The sequence below is a fragment of the Rousettus aegyptiacus genome, unplaced genomic scaffold (assembly GCF_014176215.1).
Source record: "Rousettus aegyptiacus isolate mRouAeg1 unplaced genomic scaffold, mRouAeg1.p scaffold_m13_p_7, whole genome shotgun sequence".
NCBI classification, from domain to species: Eukaryota; Metazoa; Chordata; class Mammalia; order Chiroptera; family Pteropodidae; genus Rousettus; species Rousettus aegyptiacus.
The window spans coordinates 25,947,852-25,967,352 of NW_023416310.1; the positions used below are offsets into that span (position 1 = coordinate 25,947,852).

The 19,501-nt window shown below is 36.1% G+C and overlaps 1 protein-coding gene and 1 long non-coding RNA gene across 5 annotated transcripts in view; both read left to right on the top strand.

The window, feature by feature from the left end:
- The first annotated feature begins 2,884 nt into the window (after positions 1–2,884).
- Positions 2,885–4,261, top strand: LOC118605105. Its single transcript, XR_004951914.1, has 2 exons — positions 2,885–2,962; positions 3,671–4,261. It is a non-coding gene; the product is annotated as an uncharacterized LOC118605105 (long non-coding RNA).
- A 220-nt stretch (positions 4,262–4,481) lies between these two features.
- The window catches only part of PLEKHH2 (pleckstrin homology, MyTH4 and FERM domain containing H2), a 78,762-nt gene continuing 63,742 nt past the window's right edge, over positions 4,482–19,501 (top strand). For all 4 annotated transcript variants that reach the window (XR_004951913.1, XM_016142230.2, XM_036224262.1 and 1 more), the window contains exons 1-3: positions 4,482–4,603; positions 10,561–10,690; positions 17,307–17,369. Coding sequence is in view for 3 of the 4 variants with exons in the window: in XM_016142230.2 (XP_015997716.2) it covers positions 10,568–10,690; positions 17,307–17,369 (186 nt within the window). In the remaining variant the exon portion in view is untranslated. The remainder of the gene's footprint in view (positions 4,604–10,560; positions 10,691–17,306; positions 17,370–19,501) is intronic.

Below are 19,501 nucleotides of genomic sequence, written 5' to 3' on the forward strand. Positions count from 1 at the left end.
TCAATCTGCTTCAGTGCTTCCTCTCAGTTGCCTTATAATGAGTGAGCTCTACACAGCTCTATGTCCCGCTGTTCTTATCCTCTGTAAACACTTTTTCTCTCTCTATGGTCTTTACTGATGGCCATTAAGCTCCCAACTCTACCATTCTTGGTCCCACCTATGAGCTGCTACCCACATCTGTCAGTGATAGTGAAGGCCCAGCTCATATGGCAAGGCGAGATGAGGTTGAAGAGATTTCTTCCTTCTTTGCCAACCTAAAGGACTGAGCAGGCCATTATGCTCTGGACACTGGGGACACACCAGACAGGCCATTGCCCTGGTCTCCTACATTGCAGGTAAACCCCGTGGTGTATCCAGGCCTATAACCATACCTATACCTATACTGGCTTGTATACCTGTCCACTCTTTCTGCTCCAGAAGCTATATGCTCATTTTAGTGGAGTCAGTGGTATCTCCTTTTTTGTTTCTTTTTCTTTTTTGGTTTTATGTGCAGTTGGATTAAAGAGCCAGACACTTCTTCCCTAGTGTACACCCAGCTCCCTTATCCATGCTTCCTCCAACCTCTCTGTCAAGTATGTCAAGTGGCTTTGTGGTCAGCAATCATTCTTCAGTTTACATGAATCTTTTCTCTATGCAGATTGCCTTGAAATTTATACTTAAACCCAGATCTTTCTCCCCAATTTGGCCTGACTTATTTTCTGCTGATTCTCTCCTTCTGGATATTTTACTGGCACCTCACGTTGCACTTAGCAAATCCAGATCTCATTCTTTTTCCCATTAACTAATTCCTTCTTCTCCTTGCTTCTTTATTTTCATTAATGGCACCATCATTTCCCAGTTTCATAAAGCCTCCCAGATCCTCATATTCTCTCCTTCTAATCAGTTGTTAGACCTTATGTATTTTAATTTCTTGAAAAAGGTTGAGCTGCAGCGTAAAATAGAGATTACTGTGAAGCCAGGATTCCTAGTTCACTGCCTAATGTCTGCGTGACCTTAGGACAGTTATCTGACCTCCCTGTGCCTCAGTTGCCCAATCTGTCAGATAGGAATAATAATTGCACCTATATCACAGGATTGTCATGAGATTATATATGCTAAAACACTTGGAACAGTGCTTGATGCATTGTAAGTGCCACCTGTTTACTATTTTTATCTATTTCCCCCCGGGCTCTTTCAATTCCCACCGTTACCTCCACTGCATTCTTATCATCAGCAACCTAGTTCAGGTCTTCAGTGAATTACTTCCTTAGCCTCCTAACTATTCTTCCCCTTCCTGGCTAGTCTCCGAACCATGCTAGTCAGAGCTTCCTAAAGCACAGCACCCATTGCTTCTGTCCGTCACCACCACTCCCCAACTGCCACCATCTCTCACCAGGATGACCGAAATAGTTCCCTAACTGTTCCACTGAATCCACTCTAGCTCTTTTCCAATCTACTCTCTGTACTCCTGCCACATCTGATCTCGTCATGTCCCTGCTTATAACTCCTCAGTGGATTCCCTGTGCTCTTGGAATAATGTAGTCACAGCCTTGCTATTCAAAGCGTGTCCCTGGAGCTTGTTCAAAATGTAGAATCCTGGTTCTCATCCCAGGCCTATTGAATCTGAATTTGCATTTTAACAAGATCCCTACTGATGTCTGAGAAGCCCTGTTCTTCAAGGCACCAGACTGGCCACTTTCTTCTGCAGCCTCCTCCCGCTCTGCTCTTCCCCAGCTCCTTGTGCCCTGCCTCACTGGCCTCCATTTAGTCACTCCGACGTCTCAGGCTTCTTCTCACCACAAGGCCCGGTAAGTTCCCACGAACCTGGGATTTTCTTGCTATTATCCCTTTGCTTTTGCCTGGTTTATTAATCCCTTCAGAACTCAGCCTATCTGTCTTTTTCTCAAAGAAGGCCTTCCTGACTCTTAGGACTGGGCCAGATTCCCTTATTATTCAGTTGCACAGCATCTCATTCTTTTTCTTCAAAACAGCTAAGGCAATTTGTAATTATATATTTATGTGTGTGGATAGTTAATAAATGGTATTTCTTCCCCTGGACCACAGCTCCATGAAGACAGAAAGCATGTCTGTATTGCTCATTTTGTAATCCTCAGAACCTAGTACAGTGCCTGGAATATTTTAAAGACAACAGAATACTACCTTCGTTCATTCACTTAACAAATATTTATTGCATACCTACTACAGACCAGGCATTGTGCTAGACACTAGATATACAGTAAAGAGGAAAACCGGACATTTTCTACTCTCATTACAGTCTAGTGGGGAAAAACAGACAACCAAATAATTACAAATAAATATAATATTACAACTGAGGTAAACACTATGAAACGAAGGTACATCATGTCATGAATGTTTACGAGGGCTGGTCAGAGATATTTTCCAATTGCTGCTACTTAACATAAAAAACGTAAAATTCAACATGTATTTTTCTTTTTAAGAAAATCTTTGTAAATCTTCATTTCTTTTGTGCTTTTTCTATAATTTCATAGAATTCAACATGTTTTTTTTCTTTTTAGCTTTATTAAGATATTTTATATAACATGCAATTCATTCATTTAAAACTGTACATGGCAATGGTCTTTAATACATTCAGAGTTGTGTAATCATCACTGCAAGTTTTAGGATGTTTTCATTTCCCCCAGAGTAACTCTCCCTTCTCCCAGTCTTCACTCCCATCCTTTCCGGCCCTTTATAACCACTAGTTTACTTTGTTTCCATAAATTTGCTTATAGTGGACATTTCATGTAAATGGGATCAAGACCATTTATGAATGGCTTCTTTCAATTAGTGTAATATTTTCAAAGTTTACCCATGTTGTAGAATTTATTAGTACTTCATTTATTTTTATTGCTAAATAATATTCCTTTACATGTATTTTTCTTAGCACAGCCAGAAACAGGATGCCGTTCCACTGTATTCTCCACAGCCAAACAAATTCAATTTGTCATGTTTCTAGAAAAAGGTAACAGTAAGCAAATGTTGGCTGAGCCTTACCTGGATGGTAGCAGTATTTAGAAAGCTTTTCATGAGTAACTTTATTCACTGAGCAATCTTAGTCTACTTAGCATTCTGACTCACAAATGGAAGTGATTCTATTCCAGCATTTTTTCTTTCTCCTGCTCTTTCTTAGTTCTTTGGTCTCCACTGATTTGCTGTGTTAAATGATGCAAGTTACTTAAACTCTGTTTATTTGACTCCTGTGTGCTTTGTAAAATAAGCCTGTCCAGCCTGCTCGTTTGCCAAAGCTGTTTGGAGACAATTTTTCATATGATATGTATCATCAGCTCCCACAGAAGGCAAAAGGAATTTGATATGCGGGGGTAGTCTGGGATCCAGTCCAAAATTAGTGCTCATCTGGAAGAAATATGGAAGCCTGATACTCGCTTGCTGGCCTTTTAGTCATATTCACTTATTGCGTTCAGTCTAAGGAACTTTGTAAATCTTTATCTCTTTTGTGATTTTTCTATATAAGGTGAGATGAGCTTAAAAAAAAAAAAAAAAACCGTGGTAGAAAAAGCCTTCTGATACCCTCTACTGCTCTATTGGCCAACTGAGAGTAATTTGCCTGACTTAGAGCTTTGAGAACCTGGGGAAGGATTACCCACACACGCAGAATTCATTCTCATTCTCTCTCTCTCTCTCTCCCCCCCTCTCTCCCTCTCTCCCTTAGACTGGCTTCTGCACATCTTGGAATGGAAAATCCAATCCAATCAAAATTACCACCCATCTGCATATGCAATACTCTGTGCCTGGCGCTGAAAAAGATGCAAAAATAAAGAAAATAAATCATAGTTTCAAAGGGCTCAAAGTCTAATGGAGGAATAACTGATGTTACACGAGGCAGAATTAGCTAAGCGCCAAGAGGAGAAAAAAACTAAATGCTAAAGGAACAGAAACAAGAGAAGAGGTGGGGCGACAAGCATGCTTTCATGGAGAAGATAATTTTAGTTGTGTCTTAAGGGATAGTTAGCATTTTTAAAAGTGGACGTAGGAAATAGTAGGCGAACGTTCCCAAAGCACTTCCCTAGTGTGGGGAGGACACAGTCTTAGGTGTATGAAGGGCAGGTGTTGAAAGTAAACCTGAAAAAGTAGTATGGAAGCCTTGAATAAGGACTCTGTTCTTGATAATTTAAGCAAAAGGACATCAATGAAGGTGTTTAGCAGGGTGTGTATCAAAACTGCACTTCAGGACAGTTAACCTGGCAAGAGGGTGAAGGATGGATTGGCAAGAGGAGAGACTTCAATTGGGGAGATCAAACAGGTGGGTACTGAGTCGAGGCAGAGGGAACGGAAAGGAGGTGACCGCTTCAACAGGCTCTGAACTCGAGTTGTGGCGAAGGGTAGCGGGTAGATACTCCTGGACAAAACTCCCTCGGGCTGTAGGGACTGCGAGGAGTCTAAGTCATAGCCACACCCTCAGGTGACGTCCGGAGCTCAGCTGCGACCTCCTACTGGCTGCTTCTGCCGCCAGTCCAGGAGGAGGCGGTTCCCTGCCCCCTCCGGCTCCCCGCTCTGTGTGAGGCCAGCGGGGGCTGAAAGCTCCAGGAGCCGGGCACAGGCGCCGCGGGTAATCGGGCTCGGCAGCCGGGGTCGCGTAGCAAAGGTAGGCTGCTGGGAAGGGCCGGTGTTAAGGGGTGACCTCGGAGCCTCGGATGCCCGGGTATCCCCGCCCCCTTGAGAGCGCGCGGTCCTGGGGGGACGTCTTCCCGGGCGGAGGATGGGGGCGGCGGGCAGAGCAGGAGGGAGGGGACCCCTGGGATGGAGTGGGGTGGTGCAAGATTCGCCCCCAGCGCCCCGCCTCCCGCCGCCGACTTCTGACGTCGTACCCCTCGCTGCCCCCTGGACTGTCTCATCTTGGGGCGGTGGCCGACCCCTGGTCTCCCATGACATTTTGTTTGAAAAAGCGGGGCCCGTGTTGTGGCCCGGCGCGGGCGCTCAGGGCGGGGGGTCGGGGAGGGGGCGGAGAGTCGCACCCGGGAGCCCTGCATCCCCCGCCGAGTGGCTCACGCAGTTAGGGATGCTGCGGTTCGGCCTCGGCTTCTTGGGAGCCCCTGTGACCTCGGAGACTAAACTTCTCAAAACTTGAAAGAACCATTTTCTACACCTCGAGTTGATGGAATGTCAAAGTGCCCTTAGGTGACCTGCCATGAAACTGCGCTGTCCTTGAAGTTATTAGACTACTTTTTAAAAGACGGAACATTTGAGCCATAGATTTTGATGTGCGAAACGCAGTGGAAAGAGTCGAATCATTTACGCTGTACACACTTTAGTGCTGTGCTACCTGTAGGTCACTACTTTCTTTTTAAAAATGCCAGTTTCAACCCTCGACCGCGTGGCCGTGCGCGTCGAGGAGGACCTGTGAAGAGAGCTGTACAGCTTTTCTTGGTAGTGTCCCCAAAGGGCAGGCTTTGCCCAAGTGGGGCTGTGGGGACGGGCAGGTTCCTTAAGCAAGGCATGCCTCAGTATGGTCAAGAAAGGCATCTTTTCTTTAGGGGGAAAAACAAAAACAAAAAACAAAAAACCCCCAAAGTTACCTGGCCAAATTAAGCTGTTCCTTAAGAGGAGAGAACTAAAGAATATGAGTGGCTACCCCGCTTCATCTGAGTAAGCCTAAATAGATGAGTTTGTTCTTTTCTTTTTCTTTCCCTTTGGGATTTGGAAGAGAAACAGGAAGTCAAAGATTCAGAGAAAAGAGCATTCAGTTCACAATTGTAAACAGTTAATTTTGTGTCAGTAAATATTTCCGAAAGTCACTGGGGGAGGGGGGATGGCGCAATTGGAGAACCAAGACGTTTTTCTGTCCATTGCAGTGAAGACAGATTACTTTCAAATTCAAAATCTAAAAGTGACATTTATTTAGCAAGTGATTAAAGCTCCCAAAGTTATAGAGTTGGGTTTTATAAAATCGGTGGTAACGGAAAATGATGGCGGCTATTGTTCAAAATTAGAATATTTACTCAAAATGGCTAGTTAACACAGCAGTTACTTTATACCAACTGAAATTACAGAATGAAGTGAGGATATCAGGTGTCTACACCTCAGTACAGACCATCAGCCAAGCAATCTGTAGTTTGGAATTTTTTTGAAATTATGATCCTATTAATAGAGAATGCAGACAATAAATGCCACTGATATTTTTAAGGGTTTACTACCTCACTGTAAAATAGCTAATTAGCATAACTAAAGAATAGGTATGTTTAACTTAAAATTTAAATATTGTGTCATTTTCATAGCACAGTATTCTTGCAAAGATATATGTCTGATTCTTGTCATATTTGAGGTTAACAATTACCTTGAAATTATTTGAACTAATGGTAGAATTCTTGGCAGGGATAACCACAAACAATGGATCATTAAATTTGTTGATGTTGGCCCAATACACATTCATTTAAACTGTTACTTTTTAAAAAAAAAAAAACTCATTTGTAAATATATGCCCTTTTTTATTGAGGTATAATTCACAAACTATAAAATTTACTGTTTTAAAGTACACAGTTCAGTGGTTTTTAGTATATTCACATAGTCGTGCAACTATTATCACTATCTAATTTTAGAATATTTTCTTCACTCCAAAAAAACCCCAAACTGATCATCATTGCTCTCTCTTCACAGCCCTTAGCAATCACTAACCTACTTTCTGTCTCTTTGGATTTACCTATTCCATGTATGTGAAATCATACAATATGTGCCCTTTGGTGTTTGGCTTCTTTCACTTGGCACTTAGGGTTTTCAAAGGTTCATCCGTTGTAGCATGTAGTAGTGCTCTATTCCTTTTTTAAGGCTGAATAATATTTCACTGTATGGCTAAACCACATTTTGTCTATCCATTCATCTGACGATGGACTCGGGTTGTTTCTACTTTTTGCCTAGTTGAGTAATGCTGCTATGAACATTTGTGTACAAGTTTTGGTGTAGATTTATGTATTCAATTCTCTTGAGTATATACTTAGTATTGGAGTTGCTGTGTCATATGGTAACTTTATGTTAAAACTTTTGAGGAACTATTAAATTATTTTCCAAAGTAGCTGTGCCATTTTTACATTCCCACAGCAGTATATGTGAGTTCTAATTTTTCTACATCCCCACCAACACTTGTTATTACATGTCTTTATTATTATTATTATTATAGCCCTCCTTTTTGGTGTACAGTGATATGTCATTGTAATTTTTGATTTGCATTTTCTCTTATAGCTAATGATATTAAGCATCTTTTTAAGTGCTTGTTGGCTATTTGCATATCTTCTTTAGAAAAATGTCTATTTAGATCCTTTGCCTACCTTTTCATTGTTTTTTATTGCTGTTGAGTTATAAGAGTTCTTTATATATTCTGGATACAAGTCCCTTATATCATACAAATCATGTCAGATGTATGATTTGCAAATATTTCTTTGAATTCTGTAGCTTATCTTTTCACCTTCATGATGGTGTCCGTTGAAGCACAAAAGTTTTACATTTTGATTAAGTCCAGTTTATCTGTTTTTTCTTTGATCATTTATGCTTTACACATCATATCTAAGAATCTGTTGACTGTCCAAGGTCACAAAGACTGATGCTTATGTTTTCTTCTAAGATTTTAGAACTTATACTCTTATATTTAAGTGTTTGATCCATTTTGAGTTAATTCGTGCATATGATATGAGGTGTGGGAGGGGTCCAGATTCTTTCTTCTGCATGTGAATATTCAGTTGTCCAGCACCATTTGTTGAAAAAATTATTCTTTCCCCAATAAATGGTCTTGGCACCCTTGTCAAAATTCAGTTGAATATAAATGTGAAAGGTTTTTTTTTTTTTCAGTATGCTTAATTTTATTCCATTAGTTTGTATGTCTGTCTTTATGGCAGTATCATGCAGTCTTGATTATTGGAGCTTTGTAGTAATTTTTGAAATTGGAACATGTGAGTTCTATATATTTTCAATATTGTTTTGACTGTTCTCGGTCCCCAGAATTTCCATGTGAATTTTAGGATCAGATTGTCAATTCCTGCAAAATATACAGTTGGAATTTTTATAGAGATTGCATCGAATATGTATATCAATTAGCAAGTATTGCCATTTTCACAATAATACAGTTTTTCAATCCATGAATGTGGAATGTTTTCCAATTGTTTAGGTCTTCTTTAATTTCTTTCAGTGATGTTTTACAGTTTCCAGAGTACAAGTCTTATGCTTCTTTTGTTAAATTTATTCCTGAGTATTTAATTCTTTTCGATGCTCTTATGAATGGAATATATTCTTGATTTTATTTTTATATTTTTCCTTGCTAGTATATAGAAAAACAGTTGATTTCTGTATGTGGATCTGGTCTCCTGAAACTTTGCTGAACTTAAATAGTTCTAATAGTTTTTTGTGGATTTCTTAGAATTTTCTATGTACAAGATCATAACACCTGAAGATAGAGATAATTTTAGTTCTTCCTTTCCAATCTGGATGCTTTCTATTTTATTTACTAGCCCTGGGCAGAAGTGGTGGAGAGCAGACATGCTTATCTTGTTTCTTGTCTTAGGTGGATAAGTCATTTACCATTAAGATGCTTTCGTAGATGCTCTGTAATCAAGATTAGGATGTTTCTTTCTGTTGGTAGTTTGTTGAATGTTTTTATCATGAAAAGGTTTGGGATTTTGTGGAATGTTTTTTGCATCTATTGAAATGATCATATGGTATTTGTCTTTTATTCTATTCGTATAGTGCATTACATTGATTTTTATCTGTTGAAAATGTTATTTTTAAAACTGTAGAAATTTTAATGCTGTAAAATTAAACACATTATTTTAGGTGTAGGGCAAAAATTAACCCAATATGAAATAGACTTTTCTTGTTGCTTTAGATAGAAGAGTATCTCCACATTTCTGTGCAATGATGTGAATTGTTCAAGACATAGAGATGTCCATTGCAGGACAGCTCTTTATTTTTAATGTTTCATCCATATTTTTTTTTCTTGTCCACTCTAAAGCTAATGAGAAGAGAAATGAAGTAGCAGTAGAATTGAAAAAAGTTTGTAACTGACAAACTATACCATTCACTCCAAAATCGTTGATAGCGAATACTACTAATGTGGGTAATGAAAAAGGTCATTAACAAGGTTAATATCCGTAGGAAAAAAACTCAGAAAATAATCGAATGAGATTTCCATAGAAACAAAAAATATGAAAAGAAGATGCTTTCCAGCTCTACAATTATAAGTATCCCTTAAAGTATGACTAGAATTTAGGGGCATCCAGAGGCTTTGAGATGGTTTTAGCCTTGTAGGACAACTTCGCTTATAGTTATTTCTAAATTATTGAATGAAAACATAAGAATTAGTTTGAAAACTGATTTAAGAGCAAAACAGTATTCTAGGAAAATAATCTTGTGTGGGTTTTACAAATGGTATAGATTTAAGAAGGAGTTATATTACACTAAATATTTGGAAAATGAACTTTATTAATATGTGAGGGAGACATATATTTGTAAAACAAAAGAACAGCGTAGTACACTTAAACTGTACTTCTTACCTGGAGTTCTGAGAGTTTTGCTGTCACGTATATCCCATGACTTGGGCTTGGCTTCTCCATGAGATCTATTCTTAATGCCAATTTTATCAATTCATAGCAAGACCAATTCAGAAGTACATTTTAAGCCGTTTATTAAATGGCCTGAAAAAACATTAACAAACATTTAAAACAACTTTTATAAATCCTAGAGCGAGAAACAGTAATGCTTCCAAAATCAAGTAATAGTTTTTTGCACTTTATAATTTCAAAACCACTTTTCTTGCCTCACAGCTTCCCCTTTATAGTGCTTCTCACTGGGACTGATGTCCTCAAAAAGAAAAGTTAATATCATGGAAAGCACAGATTCCAGATTTATTTAATATAGGTGATTCCCAATTTTACAGTTATATGTTTTCTCTTCTTGCACCAAATGAAAATAATGCAAACTTGTCCAGGGTCATAATACTTTGCCCAGTTAAATATGCCAGAGGACTTTTGGCTTGAAAGACAGTCTGAACCTGGACAAATTTAGGGTGGTGATAAGTAATAATTAATATAAATCTAAGCAATAATTGTTGCACTGGTATAACATTTCTTTAGGTAATTCTATCATGCTACCAATTGAATTAAACTGTAATAATTCTGTAAATTTAAGAGTGTGGTAAAATTATGAGTGGGTAGATTTTTAAAATATTATCTGTTGAGCAAAGCTAAAATAATAACAGTACTCTGTGTTTGTGTGGTGCTATTATACTGTCCAAAGTGTTGTTAAAAACAATATTTCACTTGTTCCTCACAACATACCCATGAAGAATGGTTTGTTATTACCATGTCCCCCTTTTTCTGTATTGGATAAACTGAGACATAGAAAGTTAAGTTACATAGCAAGTTTAATTAACACTGTTGGGCCTCCAACCCTGGCTTACTAAGTTTTTTCCACAAGCTACCACCAGTTCTGGAATTCATCTTAGAATTCAAAACTTGTATCTGGATATCATTAGGTGGTGACTGGAATGTGTACATTGGATGATTTAGTAAATTATCCTGAATGCTAATTGATACTATGCCATTTGAATGCATTCCTTTATAGAAAAAATATGGCAGAGCTTTCTGAGACAGAAGGACCAGTAGATTGGAAAGAACGATGTGTAGCTTTGGAGTCCCAGCTCATGAAATTTAGAGTTCAAGCAAGCAAGATAAGAGAGCTCTTAGCAGAGAAGGTAAGCTTTTCTCCCTAAACCTTTGTTATTAAACATCAGCTATTTGGGGCCTATTTTATTTATATTAAATAATCTCAGTGCTTTTGGGAGTAAACATTTTAAAAATAGTGAATATAATTTAACTTTTTGTCAGGGCTTTGAAGTTGTATTCGGCATATTCTTTTGCCAGTTTTAGAGTGAATTGGACATTAAGACAGAAAACATTTCTTTGCAAATATTAGTGGAATAACTCAGAATTCCATTAAGAATTGTGTGTATTTGATGAATGTGGAGTTCATTCATTCCAGAGAGAAAAGCTATTAATTTATTTGATTTTACTAGAGGTGCGTGACAGCATTTTGATCTACTAGATGTTTAGAAAAATCATGTTTAAACTGACTATGGAAGAATGTCCCTATTAATAATAAAATGTGTTTATACTGTATGTGAAAATATGCAATGTTTTAAGACTTTATATTGACTATATATCACTAAATTATCATCTCGGCTAGAATTGAATTTAATATTATTATTTGCTTCTCTTAGTAGTTCTAATTGTGTAATAAAATTCCATTTATGTCACAGGAAGTTTCGGGGTATACATATGTATAAAATCAATAGATAAATTCATTCATTTGGTCATTCATTCATTAAACAAATATTCATTGAGGACTGATTATGTGACATCATTTTTAATGCTACAGTTAACATCTGTGAACAAGACAACCCATGTTCCTATTTCTAAGAAACTTGGATTCTAGACCTGCACTATCCAATATGACAGTCATTAGCCACAAGTGGCTGTTGAGCATTTGAAATGAGACTAGTTAAAATTGAGATGTGTTTCAAATGTAAAACATACACTAGATATCAAAGATGTAAATGAAAAAAAGAATTTAAAATATCTGGGCAATAATTTTTACATTGATTACATGTTGAAATGGTAGTTTTTGGATATTGTATTCAATAAAAACTATTAAAATTAATTGTACTTCTTTTTATTTTTTTAATGTGGGTACTAGAAAATTTTAAATTACACATGTGACTTACATATGTTCCTTTTGTACAGTGCTGTCTGGATGAATGGGTAAATGATGTTAATGGTCGTTCCAAACTGATCAGAATAATTTATAAGTAGTTTCTTAAACTCCAGCCTACATAATCTTTTTGAGATGAAGGGACGGTACATGTATCACATCTGTAAAATAGACCTTAAATTTTCTTTCAATTGCTAGCTAAGGATCTCTTAGCATATAAGTATTTTAATAAAACCCAGTATAACATTATTCAGTTTATACTTTCATATGTATCATCTTAAATTTTTGCACTTTAACATCTTTTAGGTGGAAAGATTAAAGTTATCCTATTCACTTTGGGTCAGAGGGTGACCCCGTAATAGGCTTTGTGGAATAAATCCCCAATATCAATTTGCTTTATTTATCACCGTTAGAATTAAACTTGTAGCTTGAAAAAAAATGCCAGTTTGAATATCTCCAATTTAGAGAAGCTTATCCTAACTCGAGTTAGTGATTCATGCTTTGTCTTTTGCTCCTCTCTCTATAAAAATCATTTCCCAAGTTGTACTGTGGTTTATGTGGTATTTTCCACAATCTCAACCACCCCATACAATGACTTTTGTCAAGATTACCAATTGTATTCTTGTTAACCCTCTGGACACTTCCCAGATGTTGCCTTAGCCTCTCAGCAGTTGGCACACTGTTGACCACAGCCTCCTTCTCAACATTTTCTCTTTTCCCTTGACTTCTATACTCTCCTGGTTTCTTTATGGACTAAATAGTAATTATGCCATTTGATTTCCAATTCAACAGCCTTGAAATTCTAAATTTGATAGCAATATTTGTTTTGTTCTTTAAAGTCTTGTTGCAACAAATTTTTTTGAGTGCCTATTTAAAAATTTTGTGTTATTTTCACTACACGTAAAACTTTAAATGGCTTTTTAATTATTAATTTATGTTATTAGGTTTTCTTTTTCTTTGTCAGCGAATTAACATTAAGAAGAATATTACTTCAAAGTTGCTGTTGTAGTTATGGTTTCCTCTTCTTTTTTGGGGGGAATCTTTTATGTTTTATTCTGTTACTTAAATCCTTTGTCAGATCTAAGAGATGGAATTATTCAGATGTGTTTCATACAGTGGAAAGTGGATAAGTATGCCAAGTTACTCATGGTTTCCCAGTAAATATATTCAATGCCAAAATGGGAAAAATGTTTTCCCAATATTTTCTGTTATATTCCATTATGAAATATTTTTCTCTGTATTAAAAATTGTTTTTGGTACCCATCCATGTTTTAATAAAAATGCCAAGTATTTATTGATTTATTATGTGCTAAGCACTTTGTAGATGTGATTTATTTAATTCCTGTAACAACCTATGAAGTTAGAAATTTTATTGTCCCCATTTTACAGATTAGGAAACTGATGCTTACAGTGTGCCAAGCAACCTCCTAAATGCTTTATACAAGTTAGCTCTTTAATCCTTACAACAACCCTATGAGTTAGGTACTAATATTATCCATATTTACATAGGAGGAAACTTAGGCACATAAAAGTTATTTAGCTTGCCTAAATTCATGCCAAAAAGTAAGTGGTGGAGCCAAGATTTGAAACCAGGCATTTTGCTTTTAGAGACTGAATGCTTAGCCATCACCCCATATGGGCTGTCTCATCTAGTTTTATTACCACATTCCTTGCTTTCTCTCCTATTCTTACCCACTCATCTATTCTGTCTTCTATTCAGCCATGCAACATATAAATCCATCTCTGCAGGGGGCAGGTATCTGTTTGTGTTAGGGTGTGTGTGTATATGTAATAATAACTATTTACATGACATATTTTTGAAAGCAAACCCTACTGCATTGCTTTTACATGCCCACTTGGCATTCTGGTCACATTCATAACCTTTGGTTTTGTGTTAGGACTGGTCTGCTCCAAGGCTTTTCCCTAATAGTTCCCCAGACCTTCCCCCTAAATGGATGTAGGCCCAAGGCTGAAGATTCTTGAGAGAATACTAATTTGATTCTTCAACTCTTTGCCAGGAATTCTAGCCAACTTTTCTTTCTTGCAACAGTTTTGGTTCTTAGTTCTGTTTTATTGGCACTGGCTATTGGCAGCTAATACTAGGCGCTAACTATGGTCCTAAGCCTTTAGTACAACTACTAACTAGTTTAAACCCCAAGGTAATCCTATGAGGTAACTATTATCCCCATTCTAAAGATGTTGATGTTAAGACTGATACTATTTCAGTGCTATGCCCAATATCACACAGCTAATGATTGCAGAGCTGGCATTAAACCTTAGATCTTTCACACTTTTGCAGCTAATAGAGTGCCTGGCACATGGAAGAAACTCATTATTTTTCTGTATCTTTCTACACAGTCACACTGGTTAAGTGTACAAGGGAATAACTTAAACAAATGGAATTACTGATTAATGTGAGACATCTTTCTGAATTATTATAGGGAAGATGTATGAGATGATTTGAGTGTTTTTGTAATTAAAGGTGGATTTCAGTTATATATGCCTTGTTTTTTGGAGATGGAGTTGGAGAACGTAAGATTTTTTTTTTTTTAAAGAACGATTCTGCACTTTTTTTCTCTCCATCACAATTTCCAAGTAACAGAATATTGAAGCTTGTGAAGAAAAAGACCTTATTGAAGTCTTGGGCAAATACTGCTGTAAGTGGGAGAGGTCTTTAGAGGAATTTAAGGAATGGTGTTGGAAATATCTCTAGTATGCCAAATATAAACTCTTTAGGGAAGCTGAGATTTAAGCAGTTTTTCTACTTTATAGTTTAACTAGTTTTCTGAGTCAGGAAGAAAAAAGGGTGAGTTTCACTTTAAGTTGAATCAAATGTTATTTCTTATGGGTTAGATTTTCAGGGAAAGAGAAAGGGAAAAATATGAAGAATTTTTCCCTTTGGGGCACCAGCACGGCCCACATCGTCTAATGCTGCCTTTACCTGATACAGCATTACTGTCTGGGATTTCTTGCCACTTGACCTTGTTTTTGTGAATATGATTCCCCTGAGGTGATCTAGAATTCTCTTGTAGGAAAGGAGTCCTTGGACAGCACAGTGTTTGCTTTCATGCCACAGTTCAGTATAACACCACAATTGCCCCAAATTTCACATCCCCCCAGTCACTCTATTGCCTCACCGAGTATTTGACAGTACCTAACAGAAATTACACATATACTAATGACAAGAGCTTGTGGGCTAATTTAAATGCCTTTTTTTTTTGGCTACTGACTAAAAATATTATTTATTATGACAAAGTAAACTGATGATAGAACCTTTCATGGGTTTTATGGGGAAAAATCAGGAAGAAGGGTACTTGGTGGAGAATTGCTGTCCACATCAGTGAGTGTGAAGATCCTAAAATGTTCTTTCTAAAATAGCCAGTCTTATTAAACAAGTAAGTTTGTTTGTATACATTACTTGGAACACTAAGTATTAAGTGTGGTGATGTTATGATCTATAATCAGTGGCAAATTTCCTTCTGTCACTTGCTGTGTTCACTCTGGCTACAGAGGGCACTTCTGGAGTGGTAAATCAAAACACTAGTTGGAATTTGCCACTTCCTTTTATTAGAGTAAAAGTGTCGTGTTCATAAAATACTTCTTTTTGTCCGAAGCAAAAAGATATGGGGTAGCAGATCATTTCAAGTTTCTTTTAGTGTCTTAGTTTGGATTGGTTGTGAAACTGACCCAAACTTTATGCAGTAGTGTACATTGTGAAAGTAAAACCTTACATTAATATTTCCTGCATTGCTTTTAGTGTTTTTCAGTTATTTTCCAGCTTGAATGATAGTAACAACATTTAGTCAAAGAATTGCCTTTTATGTATTCTTATGTTTAAACTGATTTTAAAGTGTTCTAAACTTTATTGGATATACTTAGTGCATATTTACATTTATGCAATGTGAAATGTTCAGTATTTATGATCTATAATATGGAATGTGAAAATGTAGCAATTTTCTTGTATCAAAGTTTATGCATCTTTTAAATAATTTTTTTGGAAGGAGCTGACACCTTCATTCATTTGTTCTTTCATTCATTTGTTCAACAAATATTTATTGACTTTCTGTTATGTGGTCTTTATTACACCTGCCTCTACCATTGTTACATAACTAAACAATAAACTAGGGAGAGACTACTTAGCTTATTACCACCTACTCAGTGGTAGAATTCTGTGAGAATCTCAAATTCTAAATTTAGCCTCTCTTGGTTATACCTCTGTCCCTGTTTCCTTCCGTCCCTTGAGAACATGCAACTTACAGTTGCTTTTATTATGAATGTTCATACAATTTTAAATTACCAATAAAAGATTTCTAGGCTGAAAGAATAGCATTCAAGGCACAAAAATAAAGACAAATGCTTTCCTTCCAGATAAAAATTTTATGGTTATGTATTTAGGACTGATTTTCATATGATTCTGTATAGCTATATTTTGTGTGTAGAGTTTATAATCATCAAAACAGCTGCGGTTCAACTGGAACAGCACCAGGAAATCAGAACATGACAACTCAAACCCCACGGCTTTGCAATAGCAGTAGACTTTTAATTCCTCATAGAGATATGTTTTCATAAAAGAAAACATACAAATATGTTTTAAATATAAGTAAGTATTAAAGACAAGACCCCAAATGGTACTGCATCATTTCTACTGCATTCCATGGGTCAAGGCAAGTCACAAAGCCCAGAGAAGGAACAATGGACCTCACCTCTCTGGGAGAAGTGACGTGCTTACAGGGAAGAAAGGAATTGATGGTGGCCATCTTTGGTGGTTAGTTAATCCTAACTAATTACTTTAATTCACTCAGACTCTTGCATTCTAGCTTATGCCCTTGCTTCTCCACACTGCAGTTGACTTCACAAAGGTCACTAATGACCTCCTATTGGCATACCTTACTACATATCATTTTGTATCTTTCAATATATCATTTACATCTTTTCATATATATTTTAAACTTGTTATTAAAAAACTTTTCAAACACACAAAAGTAAGCAGAATATTAAATTGGACCCCCATGCTTTAATGATTAACTCAGCGCCAATCCTGTTTCACCTATACCCTGTATCCATGTCATTTTTTAACCATTAAACAAACATTATTTGTAGTACTGTAGGGCTCTGCTTTGTCAGTCTTCTGTCCAAGTCTCTTTCAGTATAGACCAATCATGCTCATCTTTGAATTCTCCAAGGATGATACAGAAATATAGCTTATGAGAATATACCACTTTCTGATATCATCATGGCTTTTGATCAACAAATTAGGTATAATGCTTAGAGTCTTACTATACTCTTAAATTTAATTTACTCTTTTTACTATGTGTTGACCAGTAATTTCTAACTTATGGTCCAATAAAGAAAATTCTATTGATGAGTATTCATGTAGCATATATTACGTTGTATTTAAAAGTATCAAACCTTTGGTATTTTGTTTGATCAATTTTTAAATATGCACTGAAAGAGCCTTTAATGTGATAAATTACATGTAATTTATATGCATTGAACTGTTTTAAATATTCTTAAAGAATTTGATGACGTGAGATTTCTAAGTCCTTTTCATAAAGGATATATGATTTTTATATTTTTTTCATTTTTTTCTCCTTTTACAGATGCAACAGCTTGAGAGACAAGTTATTGATGCTGAACGTCAAGCAGAAAAAGCTTTTCAACAGGTAGGGCATAATTTTAGTTAAAAATTTCTTTTTTTGCTTTTATCGATATAAATGTCGTTTTGCCCAAAAGTATGATAAAGCATACTTTCAAGGAAATCAAATATAACTTTGACAGTAATCCTAACCATAATGAAGTTTTATATATAAACAATGTTCACACTAACTTTATTTGAAGTAATAAAGAGTTGGAAATAATATGAATGCCATATTATAGGAGAATAAATAAGTGAACTGTATCTACTTCATGAAGTATTAAACAATCATTAAAAATAATTATTATAAAAAATGTATACAACTAACATAGAACAATGGTTAGAGTTATAGTGTTGGAAAAATGTATAAAATTTTATGCTTAATATTTTAATAGGCATAGGGGAGAAAATTTGAACCTTCGAAAAGTCACGTGACCCTTTCTGGGCCTTGCCAACAGCAGAACGAGTGGTTTGGATGAGGCCATCAGCCTTAAAGTTTGCCTAAGGGTTCTAAATCCATAGCTTCTCATTTTGTGAAAAGATGTCTGTCAGATTCAGTCAAGAATTTCAAAATTATTATTTCTGCTAAGAAGTTTATACTAAATTTCTTATACTTTGTCTAAGTTTGTCATGTTTCCTTCCTTCACTTTGATTACAGTGCTACCAAATTTTGTTTTCACCCAAAAGATTTAATTTTACGCGGTAGATTGTTTTTGTAGCCTGACAAATTTCTACATAAACCCAATCTCACCTAATCCTTAATTTTGTTAAGTTAATTATACTTGAAAAGGAAATTTTAGAACTTTATTTTGCCAAATTTCAACCACTGCAAGAGTAGAGAAAATAGCGATATGAACCCCCATCAGCAACTTCAACTATTAGTCAATTCGTGGCTAGTCTATACCTCCATCCATTTTTCCCTTCCCGCCTCCACACCGAGCTATTCTGAAACAAATCCCAGACATCGTATCATTTCACTCATGAGTATTTTAACAACTAATCTAAAAATAAAGACTTAAAAAATCATAACTACAGTGCCATCATCATATTAAAAAATTACTAGTAATTCTTTAAAAACCTCAAATTTAGGTATTAGTAGAAGTACTAGTAGTAATGGTCAGGATCTATGCTGTCCTTGGTTTTTATATTCTTTAGCTGATAGGACCAAATAGTTGTATCACCACTCCTATCTATAAAAAAAAACAATAATTAACAGTAAACTCATAAAAGGTCACTATATTCTGTTTCTGTCATTCTATTCTTCTACATCAAATGTCTTTGTCTTTTTCTATGGTGGGCCATTTCTGTATGTCCCTGTTTAGCCCATGCCTTGCAGCACACATTTGTCACCTTGTCTGCCTCTCTGACTTTCACGTCTTCCTCCTTGTCTTTTTCTTTCTGACTTTGGCTTTTCCTGGTGATCTTTCTCATTACTTCTATGCCCGTGGCTGTCTCTATATGCCCCTCTATCCCTATCTTTCCCTTCCCTTTCTGTCTTTCTTTTGACTGCTCTTTTTCTAGGAAAACAGGAAATAAATTGAGAATGGCTTTGTTTTGCTTTTTCTTAGGTTAAAATACTTAATTCATATATGTGGCAAATTGATTTAGCTCTGAAAATTAAACTGAATTAAGTATATTTGATTTGTGATTTTTGGGGTTTTTTTTTTCCCCCTCCGATTTACTGGATCTTAATAGGAAAAAAAAAAATCCCCGTTCCCAATTCAAGGGAATAAAACCATGGCAGTTTGTCACTATCAGGGCTCAACCACTGATTTGATAAGTTAGCAGAAAGAATTTCTTATTCGAAGTTATCCTTTGAGGATACTAGGTACAAAGTTATTTTTTTTCTACATGCTACATTTTTAAGCAATAAGACACTATGATTGGTTCACAGAGATGTGAAGTCAATAATATTGTAATATTGTAATAACCATGTATAATGCCAGGTAGAGGTACTAGACTAATCAGGGGGATCATTTCATAAAGTATATAAATGCCTAACCACTATGCTTGTATACCTGAAACTAACATAAAATAATATTGACTGTCAACTCTAATTTAAAAAAAAAGATACCATGATTGGTTATTTTAGACATACTACCTTAAATCAATCCCCTCACCCAAAAAGAGTGAGATTCGCAAATCGCCCAATTTCTATAT